Source organism: Thalassophryne amazonica, chromosome 13 (assembly GCF_902500255.1).
Source record: "Thalassophryne amazonica chromosome 13, fThaAma1.1, whole genome shotgun sequence".
NCBI classification, from domain to species: domain Eukaryota; kingdom Metazoa; phylum Chordata; class Actinopteri; order Batrachoidiformes; family Batrachoididae; genus Thalassophryne; species Thalassophryne amazonica.
Window position 1 is genome coordinate 96,938,874 of NC_047115.1, and position 25,310 is coordinate 96,964,183.

General features: G+C 41.8%; 1 protein-coding gene across 1 annotated transcript in view; it reads left to right on the forward strand.

Annotated features, from left to right (window-relative positions):
• pom121 (POM121 transmembrane nucleoporin) overlaps nt 1–25,310 on the forward strand; it is a gene marked incomplete at its 5' end in the record, with an annotated part of 95,869 nt that overhangs the window by 54,855 nt on the left and 15,704 nt on the right. Inside the window, 2 exons of the mRNA XM_034184424.1 lie at nt 22,579–22,700; nt 23,622–23,721. Of these exons, the coding sequence (XP_034040315.1) occupies nt 22,579–22,700; nt 23,622–23,721 (222 nt within the window). The remainder of the gene's footprint in view (nt 1–22,578; nt 22,701–23,621; nt 23,722–25,310) is intronic.

Below are 25,310 nucleotides of genomic sequence, written 5' to 3' on the forward strand. Positions count from 1 at the left end.
GCACCTGCAGCTGCGAGATCTGGTTGTCTTGACAACAGGTTTGTCTTTACTACAACAACATGTGCACGCACACGCATGTTCCAGCCAGAGACGGCTGCAGTGTGCATAAATAGTTAAAGTAGTTGATCAAACGTTCTTGCTGCTATTGTTTCTGTATGACAACATTGCTTTTCGTCCCACACATGGACGAGTCACGTTCAATGTTTGTGCAAAACGTCGGACTTGGGAGGTTGGACGACAATGAAACAGAACGCTGACAGTACGGGAACTACACAAATGGTGAGGAACTGTCCAGACAGAAAGCAAAAGGGGTTACAGATGAATTGAAGTTGTCGTCAGGATTCATTCACATTTTTCAGCAGTTTGAAAATTCTGACGAAGCGCCAGCTACAGGAACGAAGCTGGACAATGGTTAAACGATGTCTCTGAAAGTCAACATAAGATTTCATTTCATTTAATTTCGGATCCAGATTTCATGTTTCGTTTTGGCTTCGGTGTCCTTCGTTAGTGTTGTGTGACCGCAGCTTTACAGTTGTTAGTCAGCATCCAGACGGCACAGTGGCTTTGTGGTTAGAACTGTTGCCTCACAGTAAGAGGGTCATGGGACAGTGCCAGACAGAGTGTGTGCCAACTACAGGGGCATCACACTACTCAGCCTCCCTGCCAAAGTCTACTCCAGGGTGCTGGAAAGAAGGGTTCGGCCGATTGTCAAACCTCAGATTGAAGTGGAACACTGCGGTTTCCGACCTGGTCGTGGAACAACCGACCAACTCTTTACTCTCACAAGGATCCTGGAGGGGGCCTGGGAGTATGCCCCTCCAGTCTACACGTGTTTCGTGTACTTGGAAAAGGCGTATGATCGGGTACCCCGGGAGATACTGTGGGAGGTGTTGCTGGAGTATGCAGTGAGGGGGGGGTCCCTTCTCAGGGTCTTCCAATCTCTGTACTTACAAAGCGAGAGCTGTGTTTGGGTGCTGGGCAGTAATCAGACTTGTTTATGGTGGGGGTTGGCCTCCACCAGGGCTGTTTGTGATATTCATGGACAGGATACACTGGTCTCCAAATTTTAAGAAGTTGTCTGCTTCAGAAATATAATGTGCTATTTGTGATGGATTTTGGCATGCTGAATTTAAATATGACAATAAAAATGCCTGGTTGGCTACTGTTTCTAAGATATTTAAGTTTTTACATTTTAAGTCTACATAATTATATTGTGTTGATAGTAGAGTTTTCATGATAAATCATACACATAGGTCTTTTCATTTTCTCTGACTGTTCATATCATAATATTTTACCTGTTTTTTTTTTTTTTTTTGTACCACTTTAAAAATCATCAAAAGGTAACCCTTAGTAGCATAGTAGTAACATATCTTAAAACTAGAGCCAGTCAACCATTTCAAACATTATTTTCATTTTCAGTGGCCCAAAATAAGTAAAGTTCGACTACATTTATTTCATAAGCATTTCGACTGTAGACCAGTGATATCAAGGTGTAGTCGGGGGGGAGGAGGGTTTCTAGTTTGGTGGGCTCAGGGTCTCATCACTGCTTTTTGCAGATGATGTGGTCTTGTTTGCTTCATCAGCCTGTGACCTCCAACACTCACTGGATCAGTTTGCAGCGGAGTGTGAAGCGGCTGGAATGAGGATCAGCACCTCTAAATCTGAGGCCATGGTTCTCAGCAGGAAACCAATGGATTGCCTACTCCGGGTAGGGAATGAGGTGTTTCCCCAAGTGAAGGAGTTCAAGTACCTCTGGGTCTTGTTCATGAGTGAGGGGACAGTGGAGCGTGAGATGGGCCAGAGAATCAGCACCTCAGGGGAAGTGTTGCATTCACTTTACCGTACTGTTGTGACGAAAAGGGAGCTGAGCCAAAAGGTGAAGCTCTAGATCTACTGATATTCATGCTTACATTAAGTGAGCACTGGCAGAGCTGCGATGCAGTTAACAGTTCACTTCTTGGGTGCAAAGCCAACCTGTTCTGGTCACTGAGCTGGTAGTCACTTTAATTGAATCTCATTCAGAATAGCAATTTTCCTGGCACAGAGAAGTGTAATTCCCCTGTAGTTATAATCCTTTCCCTTCCTGATTTGGACAACAAGTCCTTTCTTCCAGTCTGAAGAGCTAATGCTAGTCTCCTAGACTGAACCAAAGATTGTTTATAATGCCAAGAGAACAGCATCTCTACCCACTTGGAGTAGCTCAGTTCTAGTGCCACAGATCTTTAGACCTTACCCAGCTCTCAGGTGTTGCATGGTCATTGTGACCTCACTAACGTTTCTGGTTCACAGCTCAGTAGAGAATAGGTCACAACATTCCAGCAGGAGGATCAGGCTAATGTAACTGCTCAGTGCAGCAAGCCCAGTGTGATGCTACAACACAGACATCTGTCAGGACCAAGCTGCTTTGATACAACCCCAATTTCAGTGAAGTTGGGACGTTGCGAAAAATGTAAATAATAACAGAATACAGTGATTTACGAATCCTCTTCAACCTATATTCAATTAACCTACAGCAGATACAGCGGCTAAAATAAGTGTTGAACATGTCACCATTTTCTCAGTAAATATATTTCCAAAGGTGCTGTTGACATGAAATTTTTGCCAGATGTAGCTAACACTTCAAGTAATCCACACAGACAACCCCAATTCCAGTGAAGTTGGGACGTTGTGTAAAATGTAAATAAAAACAGAATACAATGATTTACAAATCCTCTTCAACCTATATTCAGTTGAATACACCACAAAGACAAGATATTTAATGTTCACACTGATAAACGTTATTGTTTTTGTGCAAATAATTGCCCATTTTGAAATGGATTCCTGCAACTATGGGGTTAAAATTGTCTCATTATTATTTGTAAATGCACACAGGGTGATCTACAAATACTAATTTTTTGTTGTCCTAACTTAAGATAAGACTCAACTCGCTTGATTATGTTCCTTCTTGGCGAATCACGATAAAGTCAATTTTCCAAGAAGGAACATAATCAAGCGAGTCAAGTCTTATCTTAAGTTAGGACAACAAAAGTTGTTTGTATTTACATTAGATGATGGCGACTGCTCTCCTTGTCCGTCCATTTCCGTCCAGCTCATATCAGAAGTCAGAATGAATCAAATGGCTGAGATCTAAATAGACGGCTGTGTAATGAATGGAACCACACTGCCATCTAGTGGATATCCAGTGTGCATGAGTGTGTATTTGCGAATCAGTAGGCATTTGTTTGTGAATCTGTGTGGATTTCGCGAAAAGAATGTCTCAAAATTACGTCACAGAGGAAAGCGATGAATGCGTGTAATTGGTGATCCACAAATGCTGAAACTCAGCAAAGTATTCATAAATACACTTTCCAGTTTTACAAATGTAATTTTTTTTTACAAATTAAGTTTTATATTTGCAAATACAACATTATTTGCAAAGACCAATTTACAAGTTACAAATATGAAATTTGCATTTTTGGATTCTGAACACATTTGCAAATCAATGATTATTTGTAGATCACCCTGCGTGCATTTACAAATATTAATGAGACAATTTTAACCCCACATGCAACACGTTTCAAAAACGCTGGGACAGTGGTATGTTTACTGCTGTGTTACATCACCTTTCCTTCTAACAACACTCAATAAGTGTTTGGGAACTGAGGACACTAATTGTTGAAGCTTTGTAAATGGAATTCTTTCTCATTCTTGCTTGATGTACGACTTCAGTTGTTCAACAGTCCGGGGTCTCCGTTGTCGTATTTTGTGCTTCATAATGCGCCACACATTTTCAGTGGGCGACAGGTCTGGACTGCAGGCAGGCCAATCTAGTACCCGCACTCTTTTACTATGAAGCCACACTGTTGTAACACGTGCAGAATGTGGTTTGGCATTGTCTTGCTGAAATAAGCAGGGACGTCCCTGAAAAAGACGTTGCTTGGATGGCAGCATGTGTTGCTCCAAAACCTGGATGTACCTTTCAGCATTGATGGTGCCATCACAGATGTGTAAGTTGTCCATGCCATGGGCACTAACACACCCCCATACCATCACAGATGCTGGCTTTTTGAACTTTGCACTGGTAACAGTCTGGATGGTCTTTTTCCTCTTTTGTCCAGAGGACACGATGTCCATGATTTCCAAAAACAATTTGAAATGTGGACTCATCAGACCACAGCACACTTTTCCACTTTGTGTCTGTCCATTTCAAATGAGCTCGGGCCCAGAGAAGGCGGCAGCATTTCTGGATGTTGTTGATGTTTGGCTTTCTCTTTGCATGGTAGAGTTTTAACTTGCACTACGAACTGTGTTAACTGACAATGGTTTTCTGAAGTGTTCCTGATCCCACGCGGTAAGATCCTTTACACAATGATGTTGGTTTTTATTGCAGTGCCACCTGAGGGATCGAACATCACGGGCATTCAGTGTTGGTTTTCGGCCTTGCCGCTTACGTGTAGAAAGTTCTCCAGATTCTCTGAATCTTGATCCTTTTATACCCAGTCATGACACTCACCTGTTTCCAATTAGGTATTTTTTGAGCAGTCAACAACTGTCCCAGTCTTTTGTTGCCCAGTCCCAACTTTTTTGAAACATGTTGCAGGCATCCATTTCAAAATGAGCAAATATTTGCACAATAACAACAAAGTTTATCAGAATGAACATTAAATATCTGTCTTTATGGTGTATTCAATTGAATATTGGTTGAAGAGGATTTGAAAATCATTGTATTCTGTTTTTTTATTTACATTTTACACAACGTCCCAACTTCATTGGAATTGGGGTTGTATTAAAATCAGCCCTGATTTGCTTAAATGATTTAACAGAGTCGGAGACAAGCAGGTCTGTTATGCTTGACAAGTCCTTAGATGTCCATTCTATCAAACCATGAGGCAGTCAGAGTCCGTGGACATTTTTAAGTCAAGACTTAAAACCTATTTTTGTTCTCTTTCTTATGAATAGTTTTTATTTTATTTTTATCTGTTTCATTCTTTTACTTCTGTTTTTAATTATGTATTTGAATTTTTAAATTTTTATTTATTTGTTTAAAATTTTAGATTGAACTCTTCTGTGTGAGGCACCTTGAGACAGCTTTTGTTGTGATTTAGCGCTTTTTAAGTTGATTCAATTGAAATTGAAAACAACACTCCTAATCTGTGCTGGTAAATCTGGATTCAAAGCCAGGGGAGAACAGAGAGATAACAGGGGGCATATTTAGGTATTTATTCACATCTCGCCAATCCAGTAGTGTATTGTTGTTCTTGAGATGATTTACCTGATCTATTCACCTTATTCAGCCCCTCCCACTCTTACAGCAGAGGCATTTCTGTTTTGTCTTAGTACTTCCGCTGAGCGGTGTTTTCAGTCTAGAAAAATGGAAGATATTACATCGATAGAAACAAAAACCTTTTTGAAAAGCTCAAAGGGATCAACTCTGGCTCACCCACGGGTCATAAAAGAGTGGGAAGATAACATGAAAAAGTGGCCCTCGATTATGTATGCAGATATTTTTAACTACTTTGTGTAGACAGTTTGGCTATGAGGAACTATAAAAGCACCAAAGCCAATCAGTGTCTCCTTGAATCGAGTTAAAATTCTACCCGACAAGTTAAACTACTGACTGAACATCCTCCGAGGCCGGTGATTCCATAATTATTGCCAGGGGTTGTAGAACCACTGAAGTGGGGGGATCGGGGTGAGAAAATAAATAAATAAATTAAATTTTAAAAATCTTCAGAATGCATCCCTCGACATCAAAAACCCAAAATAACGTGTTTTTGAGAGCAATAACTGTGTTAGATGTCTGTACCTTTAAACAGCAGCACCAGATCAGAAGTACAATAAAACTCGCATATAATGGATACAGGGGGACCAGCTAATTTTGTCCGTTATAATCGAAATCTATGTATACTATGCACATTATTTATACATATGCACTATGTATAAATCCAGATCTGGATCACCTCCAAAATTCAATGGAGTCTTCTATGCCCTAATATCTATCTGTGGTGCAAATTTGGTTAGAATCCATGAAGAAGTTTTGATGTAAAGCCTTCAAAGCCTATATAAAGGGAAATCTTGATCCAGAATCTGGATCCATATCACCTCCAAAATATGGTGGAGTCTTCAATGGCCTAATATATGTGGTGAAAATTTTATCAAAATCCGTGCAGTAGGTTTGATGTAATCCTTCAGAGCCTATCTAAAGTGAAACTTGATCCAAAGTCTGGGTCCGGATCTGGATCACCCCCAAAATTTAATGGAGTCTTCAATGGCCTAATATCTATTCTAAAATCCTTGCAGTAGTTTTGATGTAATCCTGCTAACAGACAGACAGACAAATAAATAAATAAACACCAGTGATTTTATTACATCCTTGAAGCACGTAATGATAATAATATTAACGCAAACAGAGCTCTGGTATCTGAATAGTATCGGTATCGGCAGATATCCAAATTCAGAGATCAGATTGTCAGTGACAAAATGTGGATCGGTGCATCCCTATCTGTTAATTACATGGAAAACCACACAAAAACATTGGGACTTCTGCTTTTGTCCGGTGAGTGCGAATATCTGGTTTATCTTATGGCGCTTAAATGAGTTCTACTGTATATAATTTATTAGTTAGATAATCTGGTTAAACAGTCTCGCTAATGTTTCCTCCTGCTTAGTGAGGTAAAGTTCACGTTAAATACTTTATATACCAAAGTTAACTTGCTTTAATAACTGTCATTGTTTGTCATCTCTAATGTGGGAGTTTGTTCCTTTAACAGTCATTAATTAACAGCCTCACGGAGAGCCGACAGGCTTAAAACATGTTAAAAATGTTTGATTTATGATGTTATTAATGTTCAATGAACAGATTTAAAAATGAAATGGTCTTGAACTCAATAAGATTATTATTAAAGGGGTCTTATTGTGGAAAAATCACCTTTTACATAAAATCTTCAAAGTCCAAGAATTCTGTGAGTGTTTTCACAGATGCTCTCCTGATTTAAGATTAATTTATACCACAGCTTGTTTAACACCTCTGTGACATATGTAACAGGAATAACCCAGATCATCTCATTTTACCTGAGAGCACTTTGCACCTGTAAATCACTAAGGGTCATTGGGTAAGGTCCTTGACCCACTTGTGAATAAGTGGGCTCATTTATTCTGGGGTCACTTTATTTTGATGAGCATTTTGCTTGTGAACGTACCTGGATGCAAGTTTCTTCTGTAGCTTTCCATTTGTATTTTATGTAGCTAGAGGGGGAGTTTTTCTGTTGTATGCTGCCATCTAGTGGCAGTATTGGTGTGTGCAGCTTTACTTGTATCAAATTGTGTTTTTGTTCATGTTCAGACACTATCAGTTATAAAAACACAAATTGCTGAAGTCAGATGTTTTGATAAATGTAGAGGGAGAACAGTAACAGTCCGGTGTGGATGTGTGATTTTTATGGAATAGTAAACACACCGTGTTATAATCCGTGTGACAGACTGTGGATTATAGTTCTGTCATTTTGCCAATATGAGGAAATATGGTTTTATGACTAAAATGAGCAACAAAATGGGACTGAGAAATTGCTCTCATTTAGTTTATTATTTGCACCAAATTGTATGTATTTAAATGTATTCCTGGGGCCAGAGCTCCCGACATTGCATCTCATCTTAGGGTGCTGACGCTGCAGAAGGGAAGTCAGACGAAGGAACATGACATGAGATATAGCCACATAGTTATTCACGTTGGCACCAATGATATCAGGATGAAGCACTCAGAGGTCACTAAAATGGACATATAGAGGACTTGTGACCTTGCTAGAAAGATGTGTCGGCATCGATTAATCTCTGGTCCCCTCCCCTCCCGGGGTACTGATGAGGCGTTTAGCAGGCTGACATCATTAAATAGGTGGCTGGCGCAGTTTTGTAGACAGCAAGGCTTTAGCTTTATTGATAACTGGCCTTCGTTCTGGGGCCACCGTGGCCTGCTGATGCCGGACGGCCTCCACCCTACTGGGGAAGGCGCCGCCAGCTTGTCTGCGAACATAGATAGAGCTCTACAGGGAGGGTAACATTAGGAATCTACAGCAGGCCACGGAGCAGGTGATTAGAGACCCTGCAAGGCTTATGACAAATGTGGGTGTGGAATCCATTAGCTTAGCGGGGAAATTAGCGCAGAAAATCCACTATGGTGATAGTGCAGTTTATCTGCCAGGGAGGGAATTTCAACAAGTTGAGACTGTAGCCTGCTCCCGTAGACGTGTCCATAAAAATCATAGATTGATATGCTTTGCAAACTTAATACCCATTACTATATTGGATCATGATGAAATTGAGGATGGCCCAATGGTTGTTCCAGCAATATCAAAGATTTCATGTCTGCTACCTACAATGCGTGTGGAATGTCTCAAACCTAAACCTACTTCTAGGCATCTTATATATGCCACTCTGGAACCACCCCTAAACCCAAACAGCTCAACTGTCAACCCCACTGAGGTCCTTAGACTGGGTCTCATTAACATAAGATCACTGTCCTCAAAATCATTGTTGATTGATTTAATTATTGATCATCACTTAGATATGATTGGGTTATGTGAAACCTGGCTTAAACCTACAGCTGTCCTCCCCTTAAATGAGGCCTGCCCACCAGCTTATACATTTAGTCACGTCCCTCGTGATGCAAAGCAAGGCGGGGGTGTAGCTCTTATTTATAAATCTAGGTTTAGCTTATTAGCTGTTGGGGGTCACAAATATAACTCGTTTGAGCATCTGATTCTCCGCTGCGCTCAGGATATTACGCATTGCCAAGGTCAGAAGAATAAAAATCAGCCGTATTACTTTGTCACTGTATATAGGCCTCCTGGCCCATATTCTGAATTCTTAGATGAATTTGGTGCATTCCTTTCTAACTTGTCAACGAGAGCAGATAACATTCATCATTGGTGACTTTAACGTTCATATACGAGTAAATAAGCCTTCTGATCCCCTCTGCAAATAATTTATGGAAATTGTGGATGCATTAGGATTTCGGCAATGCATTCGGGATTCGACGCACATTAGTGGAAATACCCTGGATTTGGTTCTCGCATGTGGTATTGCTGTCACAAATATTGACATCATGCCTCTTACATCAGTGGTCTCTGATCACTCACTTATTAAGTTTACAGTTTCACTGCCATGATTAGTGGAACAACAACCTTATTTATCATTACGGCGATGCATCAACTCCTCAACTAAGACTGAACTAGAAGCTAGATTGCCTGATGTCTTAGCCTCACTTTTGACAAATACCCAGTCAGGAGACAGACTTGTGGATAGTTTAAACTCAGTGCTCAAAACGACACTCGACATGATTGCACCACCTGTGTTGAAACCGCGCTCCCCCAAATCGCAGTCACTTTGGTTCAGTGATTACCTGCGTGACCTCAAGCATAAAGCAAGAGGTCTAGAACGGAAATGGCGTCATTCAAAATTAGAAGTATTCCGCCTTGCATGGCGTGATGCTATCTTACAAAGCGGACCTATTACTCTGATTTGATCAGCAAAAACAAGCATAACTCAAAGTGCTTGTTCAACACGGTGGCAACACTTATTCATGGACAACCACCTGTAGTTCGCTCTCCTTTTACAGCACAAGATTTCCTGGATTACTTTGAGAAGAAAATAGATAACATTAGGTTGAACATATCCCAGCATGCCTTAATCCAGCCACTACACCCTGCTATTGAGGTGGGCACCACTTCTGAGGTATTACCTAGATTTACAGAATTTGATGGTATCTCTCTAGACATGCTGACGAAACTCGTAACGTCAACAAAAAGCACAACCTGTTTATTTGATCCTATACCAACAAAACTGTTTAAAGACCTGTGGCCCACTCTTGGGCCGACTGTACTGGAAATTATTAATCTTTCTTTAACTTCTGGATCTGTTCCTAAACGTTTCAAATATGCAGTGATTAAACCATTACTTAAGAAACCTAATTTTGACCCTAATGTATTGAAAAACTATCGGCCGATATCTATCAAATCAAATCTATCATTTTGCTCTAAAATTCTGGAAAAAGTGGTGTCACGGCAGCTTGTAGACTATCTTACTGAGAATAATCTCTTTGAGCCACTGCAGTCTGCTTTTAGAAAATATCATTCCACAGAGACGGCTCTCACTAAAGTGGTGAATGATCTTCTGCTTACAATGGATTCGGACACCACTACGGTTCTGTTGCTGTTAGATCTCAGTGCTGCATTTGATACAGTGGATCATCATATTCTACTTGATAGGCTGGAAAATCATTTTGGGATTACTGGGAGTGCCCTTGCATGGCTGACGTCATACCTGACCAGCCGTTCTCACTGTGTTTTGTACAGTAACACTACCTCTAACCTTAGTGACATGAAATTTGGGATTCCTCAGGGGTCTGTCTTAGGCCCCCTGCTTTTCTCCCTTTATATAGCACCCCTTGGGCACATATTGCGGCATTTTAGGATTACCTTTCACTGCTATGCAGATGATACTCAGTTATATATGCCGATAACTGCTGGTAATCTCGTTCACATAAAATCCTTAGAAGATTGCCTTGCATCAGTGAGAAGTTGGATGTCTAGAAACTTCCTACTTTTAAACTCTGAAAAGACTGAAATGATGGTTCTTGGTCCAGTGAGACATCTGCATCAATTTGACCAGTTAACACTCAGCCTAGGCTCATGTGTCATACATCACACTGACAAAGTGAGGAACCTTGGGGTAATTGCTTTCCTCCACCTGCGAAATATAGCGAAAATTCGTCCCATCCTGTCTATGGCTGATGCTGAGACCCTGATCCATGCGTTCATCTCTTCTAGATTGGACTACTGCAATGTTCTATTTTCTGGTTTACTGTAGTCTAGCATTAGGGGTCTCCAATTGGTTCAGAATGCTGCAGCCAGACTTTTGACATGAAGCAGAAAGTTTGACCAGATTTGATTTTAAGGTTCTGCTACTAACCTATAAATTTATTCATGGCCTGGCACCTCCCTACCTAGCTGACCTAATTAAACCTTACGTACCAGCCCGGGCTTTACGTTCTCAGGGTGCAGGACTACTTTGTGTCCCTAACGTGAATAAGAAGTCTGTGGGTCACAGAGCTTTCTCTTATTGTGCCCCTGTTCTGTGGAATGATCTCCCTGCGTCAATAAAACAATCAGATTCTGTGGAGACTTTCAAGTCCAGACTTAAGACGCACTTATTTTCCCTTTCATATGGCTAGCATATTGGTGCAGTTTTGTTTTACGCTTTTTACTCTTTTAATTCATGTTATTAGTAATTGAAGTGGGCCGCGGCCTCAACTTCACCTAAATTATGGGTCTTTTAGTGAAGCTTAGGGCTAGTGGCCGGCGATCACCTTAGTATTTCTCTGTTTTTCTTGTTGTTTAATGCTGGCAAATTATACTGTATTTTTGGTCTTTCTGATGCCTGATTCTGTTTTTTTCTCTGTTTAAGGTGCAGCTCCATCCAGAGATGGGAGTTGTGTTTGTGTTGGCGATCCTCCTGTCCTGTGCACCAACAGCAATTTTTGCATATTCGTCCGTGAATTGTTCTGTGAATTATTTCTGTAATTTATGTTTGTAGCATGGCCCAAGCAGAGGGTCACCCCTTTGCGTCTGGTCTGCTTGAGGTTTCTTCCTCAGAGGGAGTTTTTCCTCACCACTGTTGCTCTGGGGGTTGGTAAGGTTAGACCTTACCTGTGTGAAGCGCCTTGAGGCAACTCTGTTGTGATTTGGCGCTATATAAACAAAATAAATTGAAATTGAAATTGTATGTAGTATTTACCTCCAGACCCCCCAGGAGCTGCAGCAGCCCCAGCGTTATGAAAAAAAAAATTCAAGTTTTTATTTTTCAAGGGCCACTTTCATCACTGTCTATGAACTAATCAGCTAACAACAAATTGATACAGGTGTCTTGTTTAATGTATTTACAGAATGGGTCACCTTAACCCTCTGGGGCCGACGCCGTCGTATACGATGGCTAAGACCAAGCTTTACCAAATTATAAATAACTTTTGAATGATATGAGATAGAAACATACTTTTTTTTTTTTTTTTTTGCTGAAAAGTTAACTCCGTGGACTTTCGAGCCAGCCACCTGCCATCTTTGTACTCCTCATAGAAGCTGTGTGATGACGTGCGCAATGTGAGTGTCCAATCGGAATTGGTTCACTGTCACATGGTTTTCCAAACTCCAATCGTAGGGCAGATTTACCTCACGTGAAAGACCAAAGATCGTTTTCAGGAGTGATGTGTTACTAGTTGGCCCGTTTGAATAGCCCCCTGGGTGCTCCAATGAGTACATACTATTAGTACATACTCAGTGCGCTCTGCGCCATTACGCACAGCGATCAGTGAAAGTAGGTGTTGGGTATTTTCTCCTCCAAACATTCTTAAAACCTTTAACAAGACAAACAGAGTCAAGAAACACCAGTGAGACAGAAAGTCAAATTTAGCTCGCGAGGAGTGCAGACAGTCCGTACACGTAGTACCACTGAAAGCACTGGGGACTGCTGCGCATGCTCACTCTTTTTATTAGGAAAACCTACCCACATTGTGAAACTTGTCCTAAGGGGGGGGGGGGGGGTTCGCATGACAAGTTTCCTCCCGTAATACAAAACATCTCATGGCACGTATGCCAATGGTTGCAGCTGTGTGGAGAAACGGTTCCTTTTGTTTAATCATATCATTGAAGGTCAGCACATCCCGTTCTTGCAGGCTCCTCTGTTTGCACTTATCATCTGTTCTGCAAAAGCTTGGAGTGTCCTGTTCAAAACAGTAAGCATTTGCACAGCATAAGGTCAAAATAACCTCCATCTCTTCACTCCCAGTCGTTAGTAGCTACAAAAACAAAGTTGTGCTATCAGTGTAATAATAACAAGTACATTCTCAGGGTTACGTTAAGACAGGTGCAAAACAGCTCAATAACATTTCATCAAAACAAAGACAAAGGAACAAATGTTTAACAGTGATAAAATATATATATATATAAAATCTTTAACATTTCCCTCCTGTTATCGCTTGTTAAACATATAGTAGGCATCACCTAGCTTAGCACTTCTTTTGAGATTTTCACTAAGAGGTTCATCATGGTATGTTCTACAGGCTTACACCCCAGAGGTTATGTCATCATTGTCATCATCATCGGTGTCTGGGTCATCATACTTCCATTGGTCTGGGTACAGGTCATGAGAGTCATCTTCCTCCTCCTCGTCGTTTTGCCCCAAGAGTGGATATGAAGCGGGTCCCCCTCCTGGTCCTGGACCTATTGCTGTGGTTATCATTCTATTTACAAGGCCTCGAAGACATGGAATACAACAACATCCACACAATGTTAGAATCGCAGCAAACACTGCTATAGACACTAATAGTGAAGAAATCAAAGACCTCCATTTTCCCATCCCTTCCAGCCACCAATCCCAGCCTTCGGTGTTTACTCCACTGTGCTCTTTCATCTTCCTGTTCAACGTCCTCAGCCCGTCGATGGCTTGAGTGAGGCTGCCATCTGCAGCTGTGTTGTTGGGAATGAATGTGCAGCATTGTTCTCCGAACATGGCACAAACACCTCCTTTCTCTGCCAACAACATATCCAGAGCAATACGGTTCTGGAAGGCCATAAGGGACGTGGCTTCTAACTGTGAATGGACAGCCTTAAATCCTTCCTCAGTCCAATTTCCTAATTTCTGTACATTGTAGTGGATGTAGTTTATTCTGTCCACGTTCTTATTAATTGAACACCACCAACAGATGGAGGATTCGAATCCAGCTGCTATTTGATCAACCAGTTTATACTTGTCAGGCACTCCTCTGGGGACTCCTATCGCATCAATATATGTTGGATCTCCCACTCCTTTCCAATCTCTTTTTACTCTATGTCTGGCTATGCCTTTCTGCCAGTCTTCAGGAATAAGAGAGGCTGCATATGTCATAACGTCTTCAGGGGTCATGGGTATAGCTTTAACTGGTAACAATAATGATATTAATGCACAATAACCTGACACATTTCTTGGCAGTCTGTCAAAGATTCTGTTATCACCACACCACCACCATACATCACTCCTACTGACAGGTTTGAATGTGGAATTACTATGGACCACATCCTTACACCAGGCAGTGTGGTTTAAGCTACCCAAAGTCTTACTTGTCCCTGTCAAGTTTACACATGTATGGTTAGCATGCCCAACTTTGCTTGAAAATAAAGGTTTAATCTTAGTCAATTTGGTCAATGGATAGATCTTGTCCCACTTAGAACAATTGTTGTTTGCATCGATGCGCTACAGGTATAAGTGGATTGGGGCCTTTGTCCTCTCTTTTTGGCCTATTCAGTTTGTTGATATGTCCCTTATCTTGTCCTGTGCTTATGGCTTTCAATAATAAGCCCAATCCGAAAAAGAAAAGTAGCATAATAAGGACTGTCCATGGGGTCCAGGGACCCTCGTTCTTTTTGTTTTTTACTTTCGTCATTTCTACACACTACAGCACACCTATGTTCAGAACAGTGGTTTCTTAATGTCTTCTGCTAGCTTTCGTGTCTAACCTGGATCTTAACACCAAGCTCACACACTATTACTAGTCTTATCCTACTGTTCTTACTGTTTGTCCGTGTCTGCAGAAATGACTTTCTTACAGTGAGTTAAATGAATCCATGTACTTCTTTCCCCAATTTTCAAGGCTGTGGGTGTTGTGAGTAGTACTTGATGGGGCCCTTCCCACTTAGGTGAATGCCAGTGTTTTCTCTTGATGCTTCTTATCAACACCCAGTCTCCAGGTACCACTTTAGGGTCATCCTGTGGAGAAATGGGATCATCAGTGTTTGAAACTCTCCCTCGTTGTCTTTCTAACATCTTCCTCATGTAATCTGCCAAATTGGCTTCCTCGGGTACATCCCAAATTTGCCCATAATATGGCAATCGGTATTTTCTGCCAAACAATGTTTCATACGGTGTCAACCCCATGGTACTAGTTATGTTTATGTACATTTTTACCAAATCTACACAATGTGTCCATGGTCTGCCTGTTTCCTCCATTGTCTTCCTAAGTCTGTTTTTTACTGTCCCATTCATCCTTTCCACTAATCCGGCACTTTGTGGATGATAAGCACAGTGATTTTTAAGATTGATCTGTAGTGCTTCTCCCACATGTTGCACTATTGTATTAACAAAATGCGCTCCATTATCTGAATAGACTGTTTCTGGTATTCCAAATCGTGGAATGATGTCTTTGCACAGTGCTTTAGCCACTGTAAGTGCATCTGCATGTTTTGTGGGGAACAATTCTACCCATTTTGAGAAGGCATCAATTATGACTAAACAAAATTCCTTCCCTTCATGTTTACTCAACTGTATATAATCCATATGAATCACTTGAAAGGGATATTGTGGTGTGGGGAATTTGCCTCTTTGGGGTCTCAAATTGCCTTGTGAGTTGTGTTTTGCACATGTCATGCATGCTCTACAATGCTGTTTTGCATATGCATCAAACCCATAAAGACAAAAAATAGATTGTAATTGCGATATCATACCCCCTGATGAGACATGCGTCACGCCATGGCTCATGATAGCTGCCCATTTAAACATATTTTTTGGCAATATGGGTTTCTTTTGTGGTCATAAGTACAAATCATTTGCATATGTAGCTCCTTTATTTAACCACGTTTGTTTTTCTTTTTCAGTTGCCTGCTGTTGCATGTCAGCAAGCAGTGTATGACCTAAATGCAAATCCGGAGAGGTTTCGTGTAGGAGAAAAATAGAAAAAGCTGCTGCTGCCTTTGCGGTTTTGTCAGCGAAATCATTTCCTTTTGAAACACTGTCAGAGCCTTTGGTGTGAGCCGCACATTTGCATATAGCAATTTGTTTAGGCAATTTCACAGCTTTCAGTAGTGCAGTTAGGAGTGTGGCATGAGTCACTGGCTTTCCAGATGATGTCAGCATTCCACGCTCTTCCCACAGTTTTGCAAACACATGCACTGTGCTGAAAGCGTACTGGCTGTCTGTATAGATTGTTACAGCCTTTCCTTTAAATAAATGACAAGCTGCAGTTAGAGCTACTAATTCAGCTGCTTACGCTGAGAATGATGATGGCAACGAAGTAGAATCCAATACTTCTGAAGTTGTGACAACAGCATATCCAGATTGTGTTTGTCCATAAGCATTTTTAGTGGAGGATCCATCCACATACACAATTGTACTGTGTGGGATGGGCGTATCCAAAAGATCAACACGGGCCTTCATACAGACAGTTGCTACATCAAAACAATTGTGCGGCTCACCATCCTCAGGTAAAGGTATCAATGTGGATGGATTCAATGTTGTACATCGCTCTACCGTAAGGTGTGGTTGTGATAATAGCAAGGACATGCACGAAAGATGTCTTGCTGGGGACAAAAAGCTCATGTTTGTCTGCAACAGAAGTGCAGAAACTGCATGTGGAACTTTCAATGTCAGCTGATGGAATAGAACAACATTACTGCTACTTTGAACAGCCATAGAGGCTGCAACAACAGCTTGTACGCATGGTGGTAGAGCACTTGCCACTGCATCCAATTTAGATGAGTAGTAGGCAACTGGCCTTAATTTTGAGCCATACACTTGTACCAAAACACTAGTCATGAACTTATTCTTACAATCAACTGTTTGAATGAATGGTTTACTATAGTCTGGTAGTGCCAAAACTGTGGATGACACTAATGTTTGTTTGACTTTTACAAAAGCTTCCTCAGCATCTTTGTTCCATTCCAGCACAGTTGACATTGAAATATCATCTTTGTACATCAAATCAGAAAGTGGACTAGTCAATTCTGCATAGCAGGGAATCCATGCCCTGCAGTAATTTGTCAGTCCAAGAAATGACATCATCTGTTTTTTAGTTTGTGGTTTCGGAGCATGTAAAATCGCTTCCTTTCTGTCAGACAGGATCGTGCGCCCTGTGGCTGATAATTCATGTCCTAAATATTTTACTTTATCCCTACACAACTGAACTTTGTTTTTACTCACTTTGTGGCCATTATCAAATAAGAAACACAATAATGCTACTGTGTCAGTTATGCAGTTCTCTCGTGTGTCAGAGGCAATCAAAATGTCATCAACATACACTAATAGTTGGCTATCTGCCGGTGGAACGAAATTGGCTAAACATGCTGACATGACTTGAGAATAAATAGTTGGACTCTCTGCGTAACCCTGCGGTAATCTGGTAAATGTATATCGTTGTCCTTTAAAGGTAAAAGCAAACCAGAATTGACTATCTAGGTCCACTGGTACAGAGAAAAATGCATTACTGATATCTATTACAGAAAAACAACTAGAATTTGATCTCAATGAGTTTAACAGTGTGTGCGGATCTGGAACACATGGAGCTCTTTTTACTACAGCAGCATTTACAGCTTGGAGATCCTGTATCATTCTCCATCCTACTGAGGGCGGAGCCTTTTTTACAGGAAATATGGGTGTGTTACATGGTGAATCTGGACATGGTACTATTACTCCTGCTGTTAACAAATCCTCTATTACTGGTCTGATTCCTTCAATTGCATCAGGTTTCAATGGATACTGTCTTACACATGGTCTGTATTCTGTTTTTGGTCTTATAACTACAGGTTGTGCATTTTTAATCAGTCCTACGTCTGAAGGACCTGTTGTCCACAATCCTGATGGTACTGAAGAGAGAAGATCATCTTCTTCAGGACTCAACTGAAACACTCAGGATTGTGAAGTGGACACATCAATATGTGTTCCGGCTGTCAGCACCAATGAGACATTAACTGGCACTTTATACAATTTAGTTGATGGACTGAACTCCGTTCGTGGCCCAACTCTGCTCCAATCAGTGGCTGACAAAGCTGTCATGACTGTCAGTCCCAAATCTTGCCATTCTGTCAAATATGGTTTACAAAGTGACACATGTAATGGCATACCTGTGAATCTCAATTTTAAAACATCTTCAGTGGCACCTGTCACTGTTATGACAGCTGTTGAGTTGCCATCATGAATCAAATCTGTCATTGTCAGCTTCACAGGTGAACTGTCTTTCAATTTGTTTTCATAGTCACCATCCGGACCTGGAGGATCTTTATGCCACATTGTGACATGCAGGTCAGGTGGTGACATCTTTTGTTCAGGATGTTTCAGTAGGGCTGTCGCTTGCAAGACGACATCTTTACCCCATCCTGCAGCATCTTCTTCAGAAATGTCAAATGTATAGTAATAGTGGAATGTGGGGTCATCGCTTTCTTCTCTCACCATGTTAACACCTCCTGTGCGCTCAACAACTAATTTCCCTTGTTCCACAATTATGGACAAGCCCAATGCAGTCAATCCGTCTCGTCCTAAGAGGTTAACTGGACATTGTGGCATGTTCAACACTGACATAGTACATGTCAGGCCAAATGGATCTGTCAACGTTATGGGTTTAGTGAGAGGGACATTTGATGTTTGCCCATTTGCTGAGCGAACTTTGAATGTTTCGCTGCTCAATTTATGGACTGGTATATTATCATTGCATGTAGTTCTACATGCCCCTGTATCACAAAGAAACACTACGGGCCGCCCATTTACTAACAAGGTCACTTCTGATTTGGGTACTGGATTTCCCAGTAAGGCACACAGATCCATATCACAATCAGACTGCCTATCTGATGTGGAGTCATGGATTATGGATTCTAGTCATTGTGGATATTGTGGCTGCGGAGGAGTATTTCGCTGTGGAGCTCTTTCCGCATTCGGGGGTGGATTTGGACAATTCCTAGACATATGTCCCTCTCTTCCACAGTTCCAACATATCAGGGGACCACGGGGTGATCCTCCCTGTCTGTTCAGTGGTGGCTGTGGCGGCCATGGTCCTTGACGTTGTGGTTGTCCACCTTGTCTATTCTGCCATGGTTTTTGGGGACGTTTCCATTGTTTTTGCTGTCTCATATTACTCTGCTGGTAATATATTTCATCATCCCCTTGTGCCACATACACTCCTTTGTCATTACTTCCTGTCTGCTTTTTCTGTTTCAGGACCTCCTCGGCATGACAACAGTGAGTGTGTGTTTCTTCTAATGTGCCAGTTGGCAAGCCAATCCAGTGTTTCTGTATCCAAGCTTTTATATCCTTATTGGAATGCTGGATCAGAGCGTTTTTTAATTGTTGTTCATACACCGGTGTTCCTGGCGATATGCCACTATGGACTTTAAAGACACTCTCAAATCTGCATCTAAACTCTGCCCATGGCTCTCCTTCTTTCTGAGTTGTCCTAGTAATTTCAGTATAATTTATCTTTGGGCCCAATACTCCTTTTGCTCGTGTAATCATAGCTTCCACTCTTGTCTGCAACACTGGATTATCATGCTCCAGTGGCTTTCTTTCCGCGTCTACAGGATTCCAGTCCCCACGTACCTGACTCCACTTTGGGCCACATGCTTTCATCCATACCTGTTGGACCTCAGTTCCATCTAGGTGATACGACTTTCTAATGTTTTCTATGTCTTGCATGAATCCCTCAATGTCAACATGAGGTGATGGTATCATGTCAACTGCTGCTTTGATATCATCAGCATTCCATGTTCGATATACGAGCATGGTTGATCGGTGCCCTGGAGTTCCTGCACGAGGATTTGGTACTTCTATCAAAGGATAGGTACCTTCCTGGTCACTGTGTTCCTCCATGGGAGGAGCTGTAGGCACTTTTGTTTGACTGCGTGTTTGTGGCTTTTCTTGTTTTTCACTTTTTACTTTAGGTCGCACCGCCATATCATACTGTGGTGGCGGCACATCATCATCCTCTGGTAGAGGAGGGTACAAATGCATTGTTGCCGACGGTCCAGCCGCCGGTGGTTTCTGAGGTTGTGGTTGTTGTTCAGGTTCTCTATGTGGTATTATCACATCTTCTTCTACCTTCCCTACACCCTTCTTTTTCCTGGCTTTTTCCAACCTACGTTTCTCTGCTCCTTTCTGTCTGTTCTCTGCTTCTTCCTCCCAAAATGCCACTAAGTCTGCCCCTAGTTTCTGCTTCTTTTTTTTATCAGCTTTATGTTCCTTTTCCAACCTTTCCTTCAGTTTTTGAATACTAGTCAGGTTCAGTCGTCCGTCAAAGTCATGTTTATTTATCCAGGTCTCCAATTTCTTTGTTGCTTTTGGATTTTTTGCTTCCATAAATTTCCAGTCGTCAGTTGATAAATTTTCCTTATTTTTAGACGTCTTTCCCCCCATTTTTATTATTATTCTTTGTTATAATTTGGACTTCAGACGGGGGCACACCTAGGGTGTTCTAAATCTGAAGTTTTCACTTTCTTTGGACGTGACAATTAATTTGCCGTCGTGTGGTTGATTCCTTTCACCTCCCCGTAGGAAGCGGAATCACTTGCCTCTGCTTCCACACACGGTTGTCACTTACGTTGCCCAAAGTATTACACTTTCACACAGTTATTTTATTTACACAAATACATAGAAACACTTTTAATAACCGTACGCGTATTCTTAGGCCAGGGGAGCTCGCCCTCCCGTGGAATTTAACTAATGTCCTGCATTAGGGGACTCCACCGTCCCTGCGAGATTTAACTGCCTTTTCACTGTGCACGTATTTCACTGTGCACGTATTTCTACCCGGTATTTCCTTTACGTATTAAAACAGAGGAGTCCGTACCCTCCTTCGGAATTTAACTACGTGCGTTCCTCGCTACCGTAGAGGAGTCCGCCCTCCTTGCGGAGTTTAACTGCTTTACATTAACAGACGATTCCACGCCATCGCTTACGGAGTTTAACTGTTTTATGTGATCTGATCACCACTCATTCAGTACTGTCACAAAGAAATTCTACTCACTGACTCGACCTCCTGTCTGTCTTCTTCGGGAAAATCTCGTCAACCAGACGATGCCAACGCCGGTCGACAACTGCAGACACGATCAATCGATCGGACCTTGGCCAAGGATTTTCGTCTGGACTTGACGACCCCCGCCGGACACCTCCGGTATTGTTGAGATCCCGGACGTAGCCTCCAGTCAATGTTGGGTATTTTCTCCTCCAAACATTCTTAAAACCTTTAACAAGACAAACAGAGTCAAGAAACACCAGTGAGACAGAAAGTCAAATTTAGCTCGCGAGGAGTGCAGACAGTCCGTACACGTAGTACCACTGAAAGCACTGGGGACTGCTGCGCATGCTCACTCTTTTTATTAGGAAAACCTACCCACATTGTGAAACTTGTCCTAAGGGGGGGGGGGGGGGGGGGGGTTCGCATGACAAGTTTCCTCCCGTAATACAAAACATCTCATGGCACGTATGCCAATGGTTGCAGCTGTGTGGAGAAACGGTTCCTTTTGTTTAATCATATCATTGAAGGTCAGCACATCCCGTTCTTGCAGGCTCCTCTGTTTGCACTTATCATCTGTTCTGCAAAAGCTTGGAGTGTCCTGTTCAAAACAGTAAGCATTTGCACAGCATAAGGTCAAAATAACCTCCATCTCTTCACTCCCAGTCGTTAGTAGCTACAAAAACAAAGTTGTGCTATCAGTGTAATAATAACAAGTACATTCTCAGGGTTACGTTAAGACAGGTGCAAAACAGCTCAATAACATTTCATCAAAACAAAGACAAAGGAACAAATGTTTAACAGTGATAAAATATATATATATATAAAATCTTTAACAGTAGGAGCAGACGGAGAGCCTCTGATGACAATCAGACAGTGTGTAACTATCAGGATTGCTCCACTAGTTTGCATGTGAATGTTACTGGATAACTCTGTTGCTTTCTCTGCGTTAAGCAGTTTACCATACAAATGGACAACAAAACGCATAGACCATTTTGTATATATTGTTCAAAATGTGCATTTGTGTTTATTGTTTGAACCTTTTTGTTGTAGAGTCTTTCACATAAGACCGCAAATTACCTTAATAAAGTGTCAGAACAGTTGTTTATTATAGTTTGCTGTGTTTTGAATAAATTTTTTGATTGTAAACCTTTTGTATTTTTGATTGTAAACCTTTATTACACTTATAAAACACAACAAAACATATATATTTTGAAAGCACAGGTTGTCCTGGAAAAAAAGAGACATAAAACTTGATTGTGGGATGCAGGGAAAGCTGTAAACAGCAATAATAAAACATTTATGCAGTAATAAAACATTTATGCCAGGCGAGTGAACTGTCCAAAAAAATGCCCTCAGACCCCAGAGGGTTAATCATGATCAGAAAAATTCCCCCTCCTGAAAATTTTCAGGAGCCGCCACTGCTTCAGGGAGTAAACGTCCTCCCAGATATTTGTTCCATCCTCCCTCTAAACCACCTGATTCTAAGGAGTTCAGCTCTTTAGGCAGGTCGACGAGCTCATCAGTGAAATCACCTGTTTTAGGTGCACAGGTAGAAACAGTACACAGTAGGACTTTTACTCACTGAAGCCGGGGTTTTACACCCCTGGTGGTGATGTGTGGCACCACTTCTGACCTGACACGGTACCAAAAACCCGAGAACCTCCCATCATGATCACAAATCCTGTTTTTAAAAGCAGGATTTTATTTTATTTTTTCCAGAGTCTATAACTTGTGACATGGTGTTAAACAGTGAGACTTGTTTGACCTGAAGTTGCAATGTCATTTTATTGTTTTATTTTTTTTCCCAGCCAAAAAGTCTCCAGTTCCTGTGGACCAGGTCAGTGCCTCAGCTCACTCTGCAGGTGGCAGTGGGAGGAGAAAACGCAAGATCCAGTTGGTGCCCAGCCACCGTGAAGACCACATCCCTCTGGTACGGTCTTTTGGGGGGAAAATTGTGTCGTTATCCTTTAAAATTGCTCATAATAATGCCAGTCCTTTTAAAAAGTACAGGTTAAATCTCTTAGTCATCTGTGACTGTCGGTTTTCTCTGAACTTCACCGCGAAGACAATATTTCTGTCAGTCCTGAAGACATTTGATCAAACACTTGGGTTTAACAGATATGAATGAGATATTTCATGTTTTGACAAATTGTATGCTGATAGACTGCGGTTACCTGCAGCATGTGAGGCCCGATGTGGGAGCACTGACTGTGATTCGGTGGATGTGCTGAAAAACTTGAAGCCTCAGTTAATAGTACTTCTCTTTAAACCAAGCTTTCCATGATTGGGCCATCACCTGTGTGGCTCATGTTCCTGCAGTTGGGCAGTGCAGTCTCGTTTGAGGGTAAGGGGCTAAAGGGGTAAAATATGACGCATATGACTTAATTTTGCTACACCGACACGACGTCTCATGTTTGCCTCGTCTTCCCTTTTCCACTGGGAACCGAAAAAAAACAGCACTTTTCACGACTGCTTTGGTGATTGTAGCCAAAAACAAAAGTTATGCTGTGTATATATTGCGGAATGGGAGCAGCTGTCCCCATAGGTGGTCACATTTGGTGATATCACTCAGGGTTCAAAGGAAACTGCAGTGCCCTATTGCGTCGACCTGAGTTGCATGGCACCGGCGGGGCTCTGGAGGCAGTCCACCTATGGGGCTTGAACCTGGTGTAGACGTGCTTTCAGGTCTACTTTACGTTGGAATACATTTGTTTTGGTGTGCTGATGATTTTGGATCCATTCTCACAGCTCATGGCCACACCCATCTCTGGCAGCCTGGAAGACATCTGGTCTAGAGAGTAACCTTAGTTTTCAGCCGTCACATGGCTTCATTGTGCTTGTTGCTTTTCAGCCTTCTTATCCGGAGCTGGACTGTACAGTGACTGTCGAAGCCCTGGATGGAGACAGAAGAGCCGCCATCAGCAGGATCCTGAAGGCTCTGGAGACGCCCTGTGAGTCGTGCTGGCACTGCTTGTACTTACCCCAACACAGTAGAGGTTGACGTTTTATTCACACTAAACTACACACGTCTTGCTGATGCTCTTCCTGCAAGACTGGAAAAGGAAATTAGGCAGGATGAGACAGTAACCCAATATGACTCGAAGACCAGTTTCTTATTTATTTATTTCTCTTCTCCCCCCCGCCCCCCCAATGTGAAAACTGCCATTCATCATGGGTGTGTTATGGCTCCTACACTGTTCAATGACTTCCATGCTTTTGTTAGTGAGGAAAGGTTTTCTAACCTTGACTTCATGACGATGCTGTGATCTTTGCAGAATCCGTGGATACTCTGATGGCAGGTCTTAAAGACAAATGCGCACAAATAACCACTAAAAATGAGAAATGAAAAATGTTGATATTTAAAAAAAAAACCCTGAACAATAAAAGTCGATAATAAGTGCGCAGGTGAAAGGTAAATCTTAATAACAACAGCTGTGTGAAGCCTGCGCTCTCGTGCAGGTGTCAGCCGCGGCCATGTTGTTGCTATGTCATCGGGAGAACAGGACCAGCCGATTCAGGCCCAAATCGATTGTAAACACATCGAGCTGTTTTCAGACTATTTTTTCTAGTGCGGAGCTTTTTTGTGAAGTCCAGTCTGAAGGTGTTTGTGAGGAAGCTGTGGGGGACACGCCCGTATCATTTGAGCCTCATTTAGATCACAGTGAAGGAGACAAAAGCTTGAAGGAAGATCTTCAGTCTGACAACCGTGATGATATTGACAGACTTCAAAACACAGAATGGTGATTATAACAAAAATAATAATAATAATAATTCATGTGGGCCGATTTCGGCATGCGAGCGGAGACGATAAACTAATATTTTGATGAGTGATGAGGATGTGCAAATTTTTATGTATGATTTTTTTTTTCTCTTAGAAACGGGTACATATTTCAAACCTGAAAAATGACACACATCATCTGTTAGGGACTGAAAATATCAAGTATTTGTAAAATAAATCTTATTTCCTTCAATACCATCAGTGTACTGCATGTTAGTAGGCAGTACTAAAAAAAAGTAGCAGGCCAAAAAAAAATGATGCGGACTGATTTTGGCATGCGGGCGGGGATGATAAACTGTTTTCTTAAGGGGGGGGGGGGGGGGGGGGGGGGGGGGGTAAAATGAGAAGGCCAGCTTGCGATCTACTTACTGCGTGTTTCAGCCCGCTGGTCCACAGCTGTCAAACTTCTGCTTCCAGCTGAAGTCTCACCCTGTTGAGTCCCCGGACGAGGGTGCAGAAAAGTTCTTGGCACAGCTGTTGGCAGCAGTATTTTGGGATGCTGAACATTGAAACAGTGAAACAGTGTCAAAACAGCTGTCTTCAAAATGTGCGCAGCAGAGGACAGAGAATTCGCTGGCTGATCACTTATCTCACATGCAGCGACCATGTTTAATCCACTCAGTCCGACGCACGCAATCCTTAGGAAGCATAAATAAGATGACTCCGTCTTTACGAGTGTTTGAACAAAAGCCGGCAACACATCGAGCCGGCATAACTCCAGAAATGAAGCACTTACACACAGAAATATGTCCGATCGCTAAC